General features: G+C 41.3%; 1 protein-coding gene across 2 annotated transcripts in view; it reads right to left on the bottom strand.

Annotated features, from left to right (window-relative positions):
• The window catches only part of LRBA (LPS responsive beige-like anchor protein), a 370,517-nt gene extending 351,435 nt beyond the window's left edge, over positions 1 to 19,082 (bottom strand). For both annotated transcript variants that reach the window (XM_071431464.1, XM_071431465.1), the window contains exons 1-2: positions 18,843 to 19,082; positions 18,061 to 18,513 (exon numbers count right to left, since the gene is read on the bottom strand). In XM_071431464.1, coding sequence (XP_071287565.1) covers positions 18,061 to 18,279 — 219 coding nt within the window. In that variant the 5' untranslated portion in view covers positions 18,280 to 18,513; positions 18,843 to 19,082. The remainder of the gene's footprint in view (positions 1 to 18,060; positions 18,514 to 18,842) is intronic.

Below are 19,082 nucleotides of genomic sequence, written 5' to 3'. Positions count from 1 at the left end.
ACGTCCCTGAAAACCCAACTCAGGCTGGTCTCCAAATGTAAAACATCCCCATTGTGTTATCAGATCAAGTTAATATAAAAACCCAAAGTAAACCTCTCCTTGTACTGGCATGACAGGTGAGCACACAATTTGTATTAGAGAAGACTTTCTGTAACAGAAAACTGAAGCAAGAAACACAAATACCGATTTTGGCATGGCCACCACATTATTTCAGCTCTATCCATTGCTGAGTTATGAAGAGTAAGAAAGAAAACCTCTCTCTATTTACTCAAACACTTGCAGTAAGAGCAATGAGGTCTTGGAAATCCAGCTAAACTTACAAATAATAAGTTTTCTGTAATACCCTTAAGATGTTTGCAAAGTATGGGATTTTCCACCCAGTAAAGTCTCATTTTCCTTCTGAGATTTATGATATATCTTTTTCCTATTTAGCATTTACTTAAGACTGAATTATGCAGCATGAGTGAAGCAGATTAGCATTTTAGCCACATTAATCCCTCTTCAAGGGAATAAGCCTGTGGAAGCACATGGGTGTCTCATGTATGACTACTTAGACATACAATTGTAGCATTCTTATTTTATAGAAAGCCATTACTACTGATGTATATTTATCCTGTGAAATTGTAGCACTACACACTTTCAAAAAATCATGTTTGTTTGGGTTTTTTATACACGTAAACGGAAATACTGAGAAAGAAATTATTCAGTTACCAACACTGGGGAAAATATGGAGCCAATGGATGGAAGGTAAAAGGAAAAATATTTGTTTCTTTGTGTTTGTCCTGGTTTAGGGCAAATTTGGGACTTAACTTGAGAAAGGGATGGGATTGTTCAGTGTTTTTTTTATTACTGGACACCTTTTGCAAAGCATTCAGCACAAAATACAATTCTTAAATAACCATTCTTTTTTCAAAATGAACCCAAAACTTATTTCATCCTTGCTGCCACTCACCTGCCTTCTTTTATGTGCAATGCTGTCTTTGGCAAAATTTTTACCTAAAAACAGCTGGTCAATGACAGAATTGGAATACAAAAGGTTCCTGTGATACAAATATTATCCAGAAATTAAAGAGTACTTCAGTATAAAAACTTCAACTTTGTTCCTTCCTCTCATGCAAATTTTGAGACAAGAGACAGGAAAGGGACATGTGAAACACATTTATAGTCAGCCCAACCAAATACTAATGAAACACTTAAGTAAATGTTCAGGAAGAAAAGTAAAAGTTATAGAAGAAATTCAAGTTACACTTATCTGTAACCTTATCAAAGTATAAAGCTAGTGTCAATTATGCTCTGACAAAATACTGTCAGCTGCAGCTTGTAATGTTTGTACAAAGCAACTTTCAGACAAGCCAGAAAAGAGAACAGATTTCAACATCTAGAAAATTCTAACAAACGAGCGTTTGACTGCAACACCAACAAAACACATTCAACAACTGTGCTATTCCAGTGATTCTATCACCTCAAAGATCCTTTTTTTCAAAAACAAGGTAAACAAAGCTTTAAGAAGAAATCAACATTACTTAAAATGTCATTGCCGTTATATTTACTACATAAATGAATCACAAGTATCTTGCTGAATGTCACTACCCTTCCAAATCAAAAGGTCATATGAAGCAAGGTTCTATTTTTGATTTACACACTTCCCATTAAGACAACTAACCAGAGTGCCGAACACTGTACCCACCTGTCTCTTGAACAGTCGTGGGACTGTTTGCAAAAGTTTGGAGCTAATTTAGCTGCCTAACTCTGGAGACTGCTGCAAATCCTGATGCCACTAAAGTAAAGAACAACCATTACAGTGCTTCTGTCCCTTTCTGCATGTGGGCAGTCCAGGCCAAGAGGAGAGGCTGCAGCAAATGTAGGGCAAAGCACTAACACAGTTCTAGACTGAGCAGAACATACAGAAGAAACAGACAGTAACAGCATTCTCCCTGAGAAAACTTATCACTGGCAAGCACTTCTCCACCACCAAAGCTCTGCACTGAGGGGACCAACAGGGAAAGAAGAGGATTATGGAAAATAAAGCTACCAATAAAAACCCCTCTCCATGGTAGACGCCTAAATTCCTAAAATATTACATACTCATTTGCTCAGCAGCCATTTTTAATTTAACTGGGTTTATCCTATTATACCAGTTTAACTATATTACACATGGCACTACAGATGGTGCTAAATGACTCCAGGTAATCAGAAGAATGCTCTTGTGAGATAACAACATTTAAGAAGCAATAAAATTAGATTTCTTTTTCTTGTTATGTTCCAGACCTATTTCTCACTGTGTTTAATACAAAACTAATTTCAGCTTTATAGCACAGTAATATTTTTGGAACCCAAAAATATGTGAATGAAGTCAGTCATGCAAAACTCAAGACTTTGTTAGACTGTCATAAATAACCTGAGAAATGCATCCATTTAAGGGAGAATTTTAAGGAGTCTGGTAGGGAAACAGGAGTAAATTTTTCTGTTTATGCCTCCTATTACTCCAAAAATTAGGAATAGCTTTTATTCACAATACATTAAAATGCTACATTTACTAAATAACCCAATTTACATATTTCCATATTTCATAAGCATTCCGTCCATGAATAACCCACCCTACTAGCCTTAATTCTTTCCATCAAATCCACAATTAGATTCTCATAAATTCAAAAGCATCATCTTAGGGGACAAGGGGCCTTCATTTTTTTCAAATTACACTAGTCTGGTTACCAGTTTAAAAAGTTTTCCACATTGTAAGTATAAAAGCTCTTGTTTCTAACCTCAGATAGCTGTTGGCAGTAACCATGATTACGGCCATCTGCAGTAATGGCAGCGACAACAGCTGCAGCCAAAGCCAAGCAAGTCAGATACTTCAAATTATAACACATCTGTCCTTCCTCAGAGATCATCCTTCACACCTGGCATTTGCTGCACAAAACTAGGCAACCTAAAGATCTGTCCACAATGTATCTGCTTCACATGACCTACAGGAACTCCAAACTTTAGCTGCTAACAGTTACACATTTCTGACTTCACATTTGAAAACCTGAGAATTTTCACTTCTTCCTCCATTTGAAGCTGCTTCTTTAGAATGCACACTCCAGAGAATGAGCAGATAAAACAGGAAAACAATTCCCAGCATCACTTTTAGCACTAGCAAACAGGACTACTTCAGTATTTGTATACTTTCTTTGGTAATTATTTTTTCAATACAAAGAGCAATTATTTCTGCCAATACATGTTAATACAAACAGTAACTATTACTCTTCCTGATATACGTTGTTCTTCACTTCAAAGAAAAATAAAATAAGCATTTTGCATTCACACAACTACTATTATTTGGGTTTGGTTTCAAGCAAGTATCACATGAGTTCTAGCATGACTTTAGGTTTTAGGACACCCTACTTTAGGAACTTGTTTGCACAACTCAGCCTGTCTCCTGCCTTTACAGGAACAAGGCTCTCACTGCACTGTCAGTCACCAAGAACAGCTTTGGTGTTCAGTTCCCTTTGCATAACTAAGCCCTATGTAAAGTAGTGATTGGCAATAAGATTCTCAACACAAAGATGATGAAGTCCTCTAGTTTCTCACAGCAGTTAGCAGTAGGCTAACTTTTGGGACAAAGAGAGTGTTTCAACAAAACACAAAAGTTTGTCATTTTCCCAATAGATTAAAAAAAAAAAAAAAAGTAGCTCCTCACCCCCAAGTCTACCAGAGCACTTGAGCATTTACAAATTTTCTTCAGTGACAATCACTGTTATGGGACAGGTCACAACCACAGCAAGACAGAACTCCTAAACAACACAGCTTCATATTCCACTGCCAAGCTGTAGTGATACGATCCTTGCTAGAGCTTCAACCTCTATAACCTCATTTCAGGTTTTAGGTCATTACTTTCTGAAGAGCTTCAGTCACAGTTATAACATGTTAAAACAGCTAAAAAAATACCCATATCACAAATTACATGCTTTAAAAACTAGACTTCCCACCTCCTTTTTTTTTTCCCAATATTAGGCAACAACAGAATTAGCACAGCAATATCTTACTGATAAAGCGGCTTTTCAGGAATATTGCTCTTATGGTGCTCACAAAGTGATTAATAGACACCCACATTGTCTTAGAACAATAAAGTTTAGCTCACTTCACAGTTTCCCAATTTCTAGTTCTCATTTGACAATTTCACTTTTTACTTTCTCATTTTTAAGCAGGTTTTTACTTTTTGCCATATAGGCCATCTCATGAATTGGAAAACAAGTAACTAAATGGCAACCTACACATAGCAAGTACCCCTCAGAGGATGTTTCATGACTTGAGCTAACAGCAATGAAATCTTGCAGTATATCCTGATATGTATTGACAGATAATCAATCACAGAATCACCCCACCTGTTCAAAACATGGGGAGATTAGAAGAGAAAATCAGCCCTTCAAAGAAGGACAGCTTGTTACACCTTCAGAATGAGAACCCAGCTTCAGCCTTCCAGCTGCCTTACAACAGAATTTGCAGATGAAACAGAACCAATTATGTGTATACAAAGTAGAAGAACAATGGGTGCTGTTGAAAATGCAATATTTCATTCCAGTCTGTAAAGTTTGTGTGGCTATTTATTGGAAAAGTCACATTCTGAGTTACAACAAACAGAACAAATGTTTTCCTTTCTGCCTTGTAAATGCAAAAGGAATTCACACTTCACATAACAACACAATGCAACAAGCATAACAAGGCAGCTCTAGAGCCAGGTACTTAGACTCAATACTCCTTGATTATCAAGGGGCCAAGCAGTGGGAAGCCCAACACGACCATCCTCCTTTTCTAGGTTCCAACTCAACTTCCCTGATAAGCCTGACTGCACCCAGCAGAAAGCACACATTTGCTGCTGCTTTGAAAGCACAGAATCACAGAACAGTTTGAGCTGGGAGGGGCCATAAACAGCACCCAGCTCCAAACTCCCCACTGTGCACAGGGATGCCACCCACTAGATCAAGTTGCTCAGGGCCCCATCCAACCTGGCCTTGAACACTCCCAGCAGTGGGGCACCCACAACCTCTCTGGGCAGCCTGTGCCAGTGCCTCACCACCCACTGAGTAAAGACATTCTTCTTGGCATCTAATCTAACCTGCCTGCTTTCAGCACACTCTGTGCAGCGAGAGTGTGTGTTAGAAGATCTGTTGTTATGTGACCAAAGGCTGAACCCACACGTCTCTGGAGCACAGTATCACATAGTGCCTGCAAAAAAAGGGTAGAACTTCTGAGAAAATCCTTGAAGATTGCTTAAAACAGAAGACACTGAGCAATCTTAAGGTATGAACCACTGACTCTTGTCTCGGTCTCTCTGCGAGCCTCTCAGGAGCCCTGGGCCAGTCCCGAGTCGGCAGACACCGGGGGGCAGCCCTGACACGGCCGACAGCGGGGAGACACTGTCTGTGTGTGCCCCGAGGGTGCTGAGGGCACCTGGGCTGGCAGGGAGACACTCTCTCTGCCCCGAGGGTACTGAGGGCACCTGGGCTGGAGGGGAGACACTCTCTGTGTGTGCCCCGAGGGTGCTGCTGCCGCCTGTGCAGCACAAGAGACACCAGAGACATCGGTAGAAGATAAAGGGCCGACTCTTAGCAGGGGTTAATCCAAGGTTTTATTAGGAGTCCCAAGGGAGCTCCTGCACCTCAGGGGGCCTCCTGCCGAGAGCCCCAGGGAGATGTACCAAGGTCACATTTAAAGGGAGGTGGAAACCCAAAGTAGATAACATTTTACCAACCAATAAGTGACTCTAAGGGATGGGTACTGGGGGACAGACATGTAGGACAGCGTATGGGGCAAGGCTTGGGGGGCTGACCCCTGGCCTCTGGCTGATCACTCGACGACCTGGACCAAAACTTCTGGATGGAGGGGATGGGATGCTGAGTGATTGACAGAGAGCCAGGGTGAGGGTTTGGGGATGATCTCATCCCGGGAGAGGGATAACACAGGTAAAGGGAAGGGAGTACAGTCTGGGATAAACCATTTGGGAAAAATATGGAAATACAAAACAAAACTACTTCAAAGTATTACAAAATATAAAAATGCACTACAACAGACTCTTCAGAGCAACTTCTCAATTATCTCAACATCTTTTACAGTACACATCTGACTCTATAAATACCTTACTGGGTCACAGCACCAGAACACAGAAATGCCTTACAGAGATCACAACTATGTCACACATAACTAATATAATTATAGTTGCTATCCATACATTTGATTATTCTGTTTTCTTTGACACCATGGTTAATTTAACCAGAGAGAATTAGCATGCAGGCTCAAAATGGGCAATAACTCCTCTTGGGTAAATTATTAACCCTCCTAAACAAAGGCATCTTTGCCTTCAAAATTCTGAATATTAAGACTGAGGTTCAGGCACCTTTTAACATAGAAATTTGCACATACAATTCCTGAGAAATCCTTTACTCTGCATCGATCCCATTGTTATAATGATCAATACCTGTTTCAAGAATCCATATGTGCATTCAAGCATTCTTTCCAATTTGCACGGTAAGGTCACAGGCAAACAAACCCATTTAGAAGGATCCTTGGTAAACAAAACTCCTTAAGAGTTGAGAAACACAATTCTAACTACAACCCTAGCCTCATATATGTGAGCACTAGAGCTATAGGAAATATTAAAGCTGACTCTTAGAAGCTGAGAAGTTGAACAACCAGCTGGAAAATTACTATAAATGAGCATTTAAAGCTGTTCACCTCCTTCCTAACTGGAAATTGAAGCATCAAGATCACTCAGTACTACAGAACTCAAATGCACTGCCAAGCCACAGAAGACACACTGTAAGTGTATTTCAGAGCTAAAGAGCTATTCTGCACAGTAGGTATCATGCATGGTGCAAAATGGTAACTAAGCCTGTGTCTGACCAGTCCCATTGTAGTATGCAGCATCACTAAGCTGAAATACACAGTAATATCCTGTTCAGGATGATACTGGAATTCAGCTACAAGTGCAGGAATGAGGCTTGAAACACCCATTAAACCCCACATGTCAGCAATAGCTACAGGAAAGTGTCACACTACAGAGCAAACAAAAACACAGACACTAAACAATACGTGACAGAAATGGCACAAGCCAAAAGCCTCTGAAATTACTCTCCCTCCTGGGCCACCACATGTAAATTAAGCTTAAATTTCTGGCACTCTTGCTACTTGAAAGTGGGTTTTCCCATAGAGATGAACAAAGAATTACAAAATCACCAAAAGGTTTGGGTGGGAAAGATTATTGTGTTCTATCCCCTCTGCCATGGGCAGGGACACCTTCCACAAGATCAGGCTGCTCAAAGCCCCATCCAACCTGACCTTGAACACTTCCAGGGGTGGGGCACCCACAACTTCTCTGGGCAATTTGTAATCCTGTGAGTGGCCCATCCATCAAATTCACGCCTCTCCAGTTTATAGACAAGGATGTTGTGCCAAATGCTTTGCACAAGTCCAGAGAGATGACATCAGTTGTTCTTCCCTCATCCACCAGTGCTGCAACCCCATCAGTGAAGGCAACCAAATTTGTCAGGCCCTTTGATGTGCCCTTAGTGACACCTTGCTGGCTCTCACCAATCATCTTCTTATTTACTATGTGCCACAGCACAATTTCCAGGAGTATCAGTCCCATGATTGTATAAGGCACAGAGGTGAAACTGAACTGCCTGGAATCTCCTGGGTTCTTCCCTTTTTTCCCCCCCTCTTTTAACACTGGGAGTTATGTTTTCCCTTTTCCAGTCACTGCTAACTTCACTAGTCTGCCACAACTTTCCTAATAGGACAGATGGTGACAAGATCGTGATATTTAGATAGTCAGGATTTGAATCCAGAAGCTTGAATTTGAAACAAATAGTTTATAATCAAGTTTTATAACAACACAATTACAGTGATTAAACTAAACTGTGTGATGTTATTTTATGATGATTTCTTTGGGCAGCTTGGTTGCTCCTCTAAACTTCTATTCATATGTCTAGAATGAATGAGACTCCCAACTACTCCTTGCATACCTAGTTAATGAATCCCTACAGACACATCCATCTTTAAAGAACAGCAACAAAGACAACAGCTCAGTACTCAAATAAAATTTCAGTGTTTTTTCCCCCATTTCCACTTTGTATCCAGTACTCCAGGTTTCTCAATTTGCACACACAAAACCCAGTTGAGGGTAAGCCTGAACTGACAAGTTCGCTTGTTACCGTCACCTACATCTTCTGACAATGTGAAAATTATTTTCACCACATGCCTTTTTTTTGGAGGAGGGGGCAGACAATACACTACACTAACTTGTATCAAGAAGTGTTATATGACTTTTTTTCATGATCCACTTGGAAACAGGGATATCACTTACCTGAAAAATGACACCATCATGAAGCAGGAAACCCAAGTTTCTACCATCTAAATTCTATCTTTTTGAAATATGTCTAAACAACTCTAGTGATATCTCAGTCACTGGACAAAGCCCTTCACCTGAAAATAATGCACTTTCCAGGAATCAAGTCAGGATTTGGTACATTACAAAGAAATCTTTAGTAAAGTCCTAACATGCAGGCAAGAAATTCACTGTCTTCCAGCTCCAAACCTCCCCTGTCATGTATGAGTGACTAGAAAACCTTGTTCAAACACCTTAACCACAAGGTCTGACATTTGTTTCTTTCTGTGCCTTCTCCCCATACTCATTAATCTGGCATTTTTTGCTGTGTATGAGCCTAATCTTTGCATTAGAGGTGTTACAAGTGCTCCTTTACAAGTCTTTCACAGCATCCTCAATCCTGACAAATGGCAATTTGAATCCCCTCCTGCTAAGGGGAGAAATCAGGGTGGTTTTCACTTCCTGCAGAGGTGAGACTTTACCAAATCAGCAAAACTCCCAAAGAGCCATATAGATTCCTCTTTAAAAGCAGTACACAGGAAGGGCACAAGTCTTCAGCACCAGGTCTCAGATGAGTCATGGAAGAAACATGTCCCCAAGGCAATGCTCCTCCTGCCAATCAGCTGATCCACAGCAACTGCAGCACACTGTGGCATTCACAGATTCCCAGCCAGCTACAGATTCCAGTGAGTGCTCAGACTCATTTCTGCAGCCAAGGGTGAAGGCAGCAGGTGCCAGGTCATGGAAGAGGAGGCAAGGGGGCACAGAAAGGACAAAGCAATGTCCTGGTGTGAGGTTAGACAGTGGATAAACTAGGGTGGCACAAGACTGGGACCTTACTTTTAAGGTAGAAATGGGCAAGGAAGCATGGCAATAATTTCCTCATAAGCATTTACTGATTTATATAGAGATGGGAAACCAGTAGCACACTTTCTGATCCTGAGAACTCTTTTCACTGCACTTTACTGTTCAGTTGAGCATCACTGCTACTCCGTTTAAAACAAGGACATTTGAAGTGATAAAGACATCATAGCTTCAGAAGGTGGCCTTTAGCTATAGATTACAAATTGGACAGATAATCTTCTGCAACTCCAATTGAAATATCCATTCCCAGCATCTCAGGTGTTCTCCTGTTCTATAACAGCAGCAATATATTAAAAACACACATCTCCCCATCTCACGTTTGATGGTTCAAAATACATTCTAAAAATGCAATCACAGTTACTCAGTTTTATACTCCATATCAGATACCTAAAAGCCAGGCATTAGGGCACCTAAATTACATACCAGAAGCAAATCCTACAGTATAAGTAAGCTTCCATTATATAGGGAGAAAAAAAAGCTTGCAAGTTCTTTTCAATCAAGTTCACAACCACAACTAGAGACAAATCACATGCTTAGTTTCAACAAAAACATTAGCAGGAGGCAGATGCTGACTGGACTAATAGTTTCCATTTGTTTATTTAACAGTCATGCACCATTCACAACATTAGTCATTTGGTTCTTATCCTCCCCTCAATGGCATTGTTATAAGGCTCATCAGCAATTCTACTTCTTTATCACTGGCCGTATTTTGTAACTGAAATCTATGATTCCACATAAAAAGCTTTTGGGTTTGGTTTGATGGGCAGGGGGGCAGGGAAAGTGTGCTGTTTTTCAGGTTGGTTTGGGGTTTTTGAGGGGAGGGGATTGTGGTTTTGGTTTTTGGGTGGTTTTTTTTGGTGATGGTGGTTTTTGGTTGGTTTTCTTAAGCACTGATTGATTCCAAGGTCCACCTGGATCATTAATAATCACACACAAAACAATTGTCTTTAGGAATACTGTTTTAACCCCAGGAAGTGCAAACAGCATAATTTAGAAGCTTCTCTAATAACAGATTACTAAAACTTAAAAGTTGCAGGATCTGCAAAGCCTTTATTCAGCAGTTCTACAGCAACAGAGTTTATCTCACTCCTTACCTACCCCCACCAGAATCACATGTGGGAAAGCAGCCAGTACAATTCCCACCCAAACATACACAGTTTGATAAAGGAACCACTTTGTGAGGGTTTACCATGCAAACATTCAGCATCCTGGACTTCATAACCACACATTTCCCAGTGTACTGTTAAATACTACTGGTTCTCTGCTTGCTGGTCTTCTATTACAGAAATTGCCCTCCTGCTGCAGTTACCATCTTACCTGCTGCCTCCTGGTGCCTCTTGTATTTCAGGACTTCCCAAAGAGAGAATAAATAAGCTACAGGTCACCCCATGCATTCTTACAGTTACTGTTTTACAGGGCTAGGCCAGGACAAACCGAGAAATTTGGAGTATCTAAGTGGAGCAAATAGAATAGGCTCCATTTAGTGAATTTATCTCAGTAATTTCTGTCCACACCTCAGACAACTGCTGATGGAAAAAGGGGAAATGCTGACACACACAAAACACACTTTCATAGAACAGATGAGTCCTACACCATTACTCTGGTTTTGACTTCAAACTGCAATAGAAAGATAACCCAGAAGCTCTTCAGGTCTTGATTTCTTCAGTTGCATCAACAAAGGAGAAGAGGTTTTGCCTGAACAATTCAATTCCAGCTTTTCAGTCACACAAAAAATAATCTGAATTTTCTGCATTGATGCATACAGAATTTTTTTCCAACATATATGCAGAACACAAAAACATCAACAAAACTATTCATATGCAGGCTGCAGTAAAGAGATTTGCAGCTCAAACTCATGGAACATTTACAGGAGGCAACAGAGCACATCCTATTCCCACTAGCAATTCTCATTTAAATATCTTCTCAAGGCAGCTATTAACAAGAAAATCATGCCTGGGCTGCTCCCAGCTCCCCAGTTACTACTAGGGGAATCCAGTGCAACAGAAGGCATTAGATTTTTCTTCTCCTCAAATTAGTTTCTATTTAGAAACTACTTATGCCTATTTGTGAAGCTCTGGAATCTAAAGCACTGTGGCAACACAAGCTCTTCACAAATTATTCCAGGCTCCCAGTGTCAGCACAAAGCCCCCAGTGGCTCAGGCAAAGGTACTATTGCAACTCCTGCAGTATAATCATTTGGTGAGTTTGATTACAGCAGTTGTGCAAGGATGCATCTCGATTGCTATCTGCCCTAAGCACAGAGTTCTGCATGCTGGAAACTGCAGTCTCCACTGGCCAGGCAGAGCACTCACAAAGCAGGTGGCAATAGTATCCTGTTTTACCATATTCATGGAGCCCTCAGCCTCCTGGCGAACGGCCAAATCTCACAAAGCTTGAGGGTTTCCCAGAGTCAAATAAAAATGGCCAAACTAGCTTTTGGATGGGCAGTAACGTGATCTAGCCTGATATCGAGTTCACCAGAAAAATCCAGAATTAGTTAAAGCAGAAACATAATCTAAATTAGGACATTAGTAATTAGGTCAAGCTAATACCAAAAACCATTATGCAAAACACTGTGAAGAGGCCAGCAAGGCCTCCAGGGGCTGGGGAAGACACTTGAACAGCAGAAAGTTAGCTAACTGTAATTAGTGATTATGAATAAAAACTTTCTGGCAGACTGACCCATTTAAAATAAATAGAAGTTTTTAAAAAGATATGCATAAATTTAATGCATGCAAGACTGAATTTGACAGAATAGATTTTTAAAGAGGACAGACAAAGACAGAAACACCAAAGGTAGCAAGAAGCTATTTCACATTCCAGTGACTAAACGGCAGAGCTTACTTCATCTGTGCAATGGATTAAAGCTTCTCCTTAAGGCTCATAAAGAACTTGATGACTGCATGAAGACAGAAGCTATCGGTGCTTTAAGCTGCCAACTTATCTAGCAAAAAATAAAAGGTCAGAGCAACGCATCAAGTGACAGACAGCTCAGAATGAGAGCAGGTTCACCAAGAGGTGGTAAAGTAAATATACAGATAGTCAATGAAACCACAGACAAAGCTAATTTTTATCTTTCATCAGACTTCAAGCCATAACACATGCCAAAAAAAATATCAGGCTTGATGATTTTCAGAAGACAGGGATTTCTCAGCAAACTTCAGCATTTGAATGTACACCTGACTAACCAAAGGGTACTGAACACTGTACCAAACCAACACTACCTCGAAAAAGAATTGAGCAAATACTTCATCTTTGATTTTCCTCAACCTCCAATGTTCAGCCAATACAGCAACTTCAAAAGCCTTCTCTTCACTCACACGCATTTTCAAAGAGACTACTGGAGGAGTGAATCAACGTGTGCTGATTCAACATGCATTACCAATATCCATTTTTGTATCACTCTGCAATATCCAGCCTTTGTGGCAACCTTGACATGCCATCCACCTGCTTCCCTGAGGCTTTTGACTAATTTCATTCTATTCCCTAATCCGCAGACGCTTTTCCTGAGCCAGTCCATATGGCCCCTAGGTTTCTGTGCTCTCTGCACTGCTGGGTCAGGCCCATGGTCCATCCAGCCTAGGACTGTCTGGCAGAAGCAGCAAAAAACCCTACCCAGAGACAGCAAAGCAACTGCAATGGAAACCTGATTCCCTCTCCTCTGTTACCAGACACCACCTAGAAAAATCTGTCATTGAACTGATGTGCTCCCCTCTAAAGGGGAGTTCTAAGCCACGCTATAAACACATTTTGACCAGGCTTCCTTGTAGAACAAACTGCTAATTAAAAATTGTCAATAAATTTTGCATTATTGAGACAAGATATAAATAAATGCACAGCTCAGTTTTGCTTTTTTGGCTTTATGTTTGTACAGAGTCTATTAATGTCAGTAAAGGATGCCAACACTGCTGTAAAACACAAAGCATGTTCCAGGCTTTCAGAGACACTTGAAATCTCATTTTGGACACACAAAGCTATAAAAGTCTGGCAACTTAGCAGAGGAGTAAACAAAACTGAACACTTTCCCATGCAGTCTTTGAAATTTTGTCCTCAATATTTTGTTGTCCTACATTGTGCTTTAAGTTGCAATTACAGAAGTGAGTTGATACTACAGCCAAAGTACAAACCAGCTCCTCTTCAGAGCCTACACAATTTTCTTCTACATTGTTGCATGCCTAATTAAAGACTGCTATTACCACCTCACTACATTCCACACCTTTCTCAGCCAACCACAAAATTTCCCTCAGTTCCTGCATATACTACATAGAGTAATATTTCCACTAAGTACAAAGTAATGTCCAAGTTGCATCAACACCTGAAAAAACCCCAATATGCATCACTTCAATAAGTAAAAACCATGTGTGACCTCTAACACAGCTGACTGTTGCATTTACTATGATTTTTTTAAAAAAACCCTACAAGCCTGACCCAGCTAAAGCCACGGACTTACCTATCATCTGCACTTTAAGTGGACAGAAGTGACTGAACTAGGATAACTGTAGCCAGAGGTGAATTTACTGGGAAGCTGCTAAGGAAGACTGCATCTACTAGGAAACACACAACATTCAGTGATTTTCTAGGAACTACTTGGTTACTCTCACTTGTCATCAACATTGATAAGTTTATCTGGAAAATAAAGTCTCTAAAAACATACAGTAACGTAATGAAAGGAATGCATTGTTATAAAGACATTTATGGTAGATTTTTACCACTGCAATACATTTAATTCTATCAGCATTAACTTTGTGGGGTTTCTACAACATGATACACGCAAAGTAAGTCTGCGACAAGAGATGAGAAAAGGGGAATTCAGACTTCATTAAAACCATTATGAGTGACAGGATTCTAGTTGCATTAGTGTGCCCAAACCATCCAAATTAGAAATGTGATGTATCAGCAGGAAAATAATCTGTAAGAATTTTTTAAAGTTAGTTTGATTTTTTGTTTGTGGTTTTAGTTTGTCTGGCAGAAGTGAAAGAGCTGACAAATTAAATTTACACAGCAATTTAAGCCTCTGCTCCTCAGATCCCATTATTTTTCCTCCAAAGGTGATAAAAACTTGTGTTTCTTTCTCATTTGCACTTTGTCACTCTTGGTGAGAATCTCATAATCCATGAATAGAATCAGAAACAACTGCACATTATCTTCACCAAAGAGAAATTTAAAAAAAAAAAAGTCTTTGCATCACAGACTGAGGGGAAAAAATTGAGCCAAATCAAGTAACAATCTATACCATAATCAATAAAACAGTTTGAAGCACTAAAGCTTTTTCAAACAAAACTGGCTTAGAACTATTTTAAGTTAGTAACAGATCCCACTGTAAGTAATTTATTTTTTCATTCTATCATCTTCTCCAACCAGGAGGGGTTTTTATTTTAATAAACTAAGGGGGCAAATATGAGGTAACAAACAGGAATTCACCTGATTTGTATGCAAAGGAAATTAAAGGAGTTATTGCTGCCCACAGTCAATTAAAAATAAAATTCACAATGCATGAGGAATATATATCCATAGTTTAGCTTAGTCTATCTAAAAAAGGTACCAGAACAGATTAATACTTGAACAAGAATGTGTTTTCAAAGTTGTCCACAGAATAATCAGTTTCTTGAAAGCTCCTATTTCCCTCTTCACTTCTAAGAGGTGCTGAAATATACAACAACATATTCAACACGGGCTGGGAAGCTGAGTTCATTGAGAAACTGACCAAAACAAAGCAGATCAGCTTAGATCAGCTAATATGTTTCTAGGAGTAGAATTTCCAAAGACAACAAAATGAGACTAGTAGAGTTCTGATGCTGGAAGTGAGCTCATTAAGCACTTTGTTACACTGCTGGACAGAGAAAATGTCAGAGGTGGCTCTTCAAGATCCAACACTGCTGAAGTGAACAACTTATTTCCTTGAGTAATCAGAGCTACAGAGGCTTACATTTCTTTAGTAAGCAGCAGATCAATTACTGTGCACTTTAGATTTTTGACCTCCTGAGTCTTTCACATATAGAATGTGATCATCTCTTAAAGATGAGAAACATCAAGACAGCACTTGGGTCTTCTCTTGATAACCTCCTTATGCTACAGCAAGTTGGAAGGGCATAACTAAGTGCAACATGTTTTCTCAAGAAGTTCAAATTAGGGCACCTAACATCCTTGTTTTTAAACTAATCTCTTCACATTCGAGGGTGGTTATGCCAGAAAGAACAAATATATTAAGCCCCCTTTCCACCCAGATTTGCTCAGCCCTCCTTCCACTCTGGCCCAAAGATGCCTCAAACTGGTGACCAAATAAAACCCCAGATAGAGCAGGTGTCCTCCTTCCAAATCATGAGAAGCAGGCTAGCAGATCTCTGCTCCCAACCCTGGTGACTGCAGCTGTGAGTCACCACACACAATGAAACCAAACAGGAGGGGATCCAGGGCTTAACCCCAGCAGGCAACAGCAGATCAGGGTGTGATTGCCATACCCCCTGCTCAACCTGCACACACCCACGGAAACACGCTCCCAGAGCCACTGGGAAACAAACTACCAGAAAAGCCAGAGCTAAGCGTCACCTTTTCAGGTAAAAGTTACAGACTTTCTGCACACCCACACAGAGGAAACCAAGTACAACACTGCTAACCAGTACTTGACACACCTTAAATTCTGGTCAGTGTGATTTCAGAGGTATTAACTGACAAAATGGCCACAGGTAGCAAATTAACAGAGGCAGAACTCTGTGACAGATGGATGAGCATTGCTTTGAAGAAAGACTTCATATCCCTCGTATCCCAAAAAGCTACATCAAAAAGTCAGCTTCACAGTTTTGGTTTTGTTTTTTTTTTTTATCTAGAAAACAATGGCTTTCTGTAACAAAAATTATGAGTTTGTTGGCTGGTTTGATTCTTTCATGCATTTCAGTATCTTCCAAAATACCTGATTTGCCAACTAGCTGATGTTTCCCTAGGTCTCAAAGAAATCAAGGGGCCTACTGTTTTTGCTGTTGCTCCAAAATTTGGATTTTGTTCTCACATATCTAGATAAAGTGTCCTTACTACCAAACTGTTGGCTGTGTCATGACACCCAACAGCTAATAAAACAATGTGAGCACAAGCATGACCTTTAGCCTCCCACATGGTAGGCAGGTGTGCTGAAATGGTTGAGGAACCATCTCAGAGAGGTCGGGGTTGCTGTTTCACTTGTAGAAAAAGCGAGAACACAGTTTCAAAAATTTCCAATGCCAGAAACTCTCCCCTGTCTATCTGGGAAATGAAGATCCAAGAAAATGCAGTCCACAGATCAAATTCTCTTAATCTAAAATCAAGTGTACTCTAAAAAATGCTGAAGTTTTTGGTCCTCTTTTCTCCAAAATGGAGCAGAATGAATCAAGGAGCTTTTACATTTTTAATTATTCTGCTGAACCTCTTTCCACTGCTGCCACAAAATACACCTCTAGCACACCACTCAAAAGGCTACACTAGAAACAAAGTAAAATTTAACATGTTCATGAACAATTTCCCCTTACACAAGTGTCCCAAATTCTAAATTATTCACCAGAATTTCCTTTTGAACCTCATGTCTATATATGTGAGCACTCTGTTTAGTCCGGGACATTGTCAAGTGGACTCCAAGTACCTTTAATCACTTCCTCATACTTGAAGAATCCTTGAAACCTCTGCTCTGCACCTTATTTCATCACTACTGCCATTTCCCTGTATTGAGATTTTCATCCAAACAATCTAGGGCACTACACTGTTAATGCAAAAATATTCCAAACCAAATATTTATCATAACCCAAGAAGATAACACCGAAAAACATGAAACAGACACTGCACACAAATATTTAGTGACCACTGAAACTTGCATGTAGCAAAGAATACCAAAACCAAAATGACTGAAATGCAAACAGCATAAAAAACCAGTATGACTTCTGCCTCAACTTTTCTTGTTACTGAGCTTTAAATTATTAAATGCTCTCACTTCCTGGTCTGTCAGAAACCACATTGTTTTAGAGTCAGAGCTGCTCACTCAAAGGAAGAAGGAGGGACAGCAATTGTTTTTAGAGATGTTTTAAGACCTCTAGTAATAGCAGAATATCTTCGTAAACTTGAGGGCTTTTCTCCTAACATTTGATCTCCTGCATCAAGGTAACATTACTTACTAGTCTACTTGCTTTAAATTAGGCAATTTAAAGCAACTAGCCCAAAAAGTTCAGTGGTATATATTAAATTTGTAGCTTCAACAAGGAAAAGTTGTATCCTCAATCTTTAGTGAGATCTGTTATGAAATATTAGATACAGCCACAGAGCATTCAAAAAATAGCAGCTGAGTCCCTAATTCATTAATTTAAAAAAGGACACTGAAACCATATTCTGCTCTTCCCAAAAAGCAGACCACGTAAAACATGTTTGAATGAACTACTCCCTGACACCCTCACCCCCTGCCCAAGCCAACAGGAAGCAATAAGGGATGTAAACATCTTTGAAAAACAGCTTTGACTTATAACAGTGTGTGTTTGTTGAAGACAGTTTGAGTTACTAAATTAACACTTAACTTTCTTGTTGAGTACACGTTAAATGTTATAACAATATGTTTCTCATCTCTAAATAAAGCAACAATTTCTCTGATGAAAATGAAGGAATAGGATGCTTACAGCTGATTCAAGTATAAGAGTGTCTATAAAGAGGCTCATATGCTTTTTTCCCATCTTTTGAGGTAAGTAAAAAGAATATGGTTGAAATCCAGCATGGTGAAAGCGTAAACACGTAAAAACATATTAACAGAAAAACAGCATCAAAACCCCTGCAGATTCTTCTGCATACCCATGCTGTTTTTCCCCTCATTCAGACAATCAACTTACCAGGTTAAACACAGTGTCAACTATATCTCTGTTGGACACTTCACCAACTTCCACCAGTCCTGTCAGCACAGCAAATTTCATCTTAATGCCTCGGATGGGGACTCCTGGATTCAAAGGCTGCAGCACACTTCCCCCTTCAGCAGCATTTCCTTCTTTTCCCGCTCCTCCTCCTCCATCATCACCTGTTGGCTGAACAACTTGTTTGCCTTCACTCGCCATGGCCAGTTCACCGCAGGCTACGGCTTCCAGCGCCAGCTCCACACGCTCGCCGCCCCGGGAAGAGCTGCCCAGCCGGGAAGGTGAGCGGCGGCCTCTGCTTCCTTCCCTTGAGCTCCGGTTCCCGAGGAAAGCGGCGTCCGGCGGGGGAGGGTGTCAGGCGCCCTCGAAATCGCGGCTCTCTCCTCGGCAGGAGGCGTGTGTCACAGCGCTGCCCTCGGGCAGGTGCTCGCAGCCCTGAAGGACAGCCCGAGGTGTGTTTCAGCCCGCGCTCCGTCAGGCGCTGCCCACAGCCCGCACGCCCCGGCCCCAGCCCCGCGCCCGGCGGGAGCCGCCCTGGGAGCGCTCGCGCCTCTCCCCGCGGAAGTGCTCCCGGACCCGCCGTGCTCCGAGCCCCCACCTCAAGGGTTTCATCTGCTTTTTTCTCTTTTTTTTTTTTTTTTCCTTTTCTTTTTACCAAGAGGGAACACGTTCCTCCTTCCCGCCCGGCTACTGCCCGCCGCGGCCCCGGCTCTGCTGGGGCACGGCCCCGGGCAGGTGCAGCGCCCCGCCAAGTTCGCACTCACCGCGGGCTGCGGAGGGGGCGCGGGCTGCCCGACGCGCGGCTCCGGGGCCGGGAGGCGGCTGCACTGCGCGGCTGCGGGCTGCGCTGCGCCGGCCGCCACTCCGCCCGTCCAAAGGCGCCTCAAGTTCCAGCCGCCGCTGCTGCCGCCGTCGCTGCTGCCGCCACCTCACAGCGCCGTCCCGGTCAGCCCCATCTCCTTCCTGCCGGCGCTGCCGCTCGCTGCCGCCATGACAGCGCGGAG

The sequence above is a fragment of the Agelaius tricolor genome, unplaced genomic scaffold (genome assembly GCF_023055355.1).
Source record: "Agelaius tricolor isolate 1412-34295 unplaced genomic scaffold, bAgeTri1.0.p SCAF_8, whole genome shotgun sequence".
Taxonomy (NCBI): domain Eukaryota; kingdom Metazoa; phylum Chordata; class Aves; order Passeriformes; family Icteridae; genus Agelaius; species Agelaius tricolor.
Note: the sequence above shows the minus strand (reverse complement) of the source record. Positions and strands in the feature narration are given on the sequence as shown.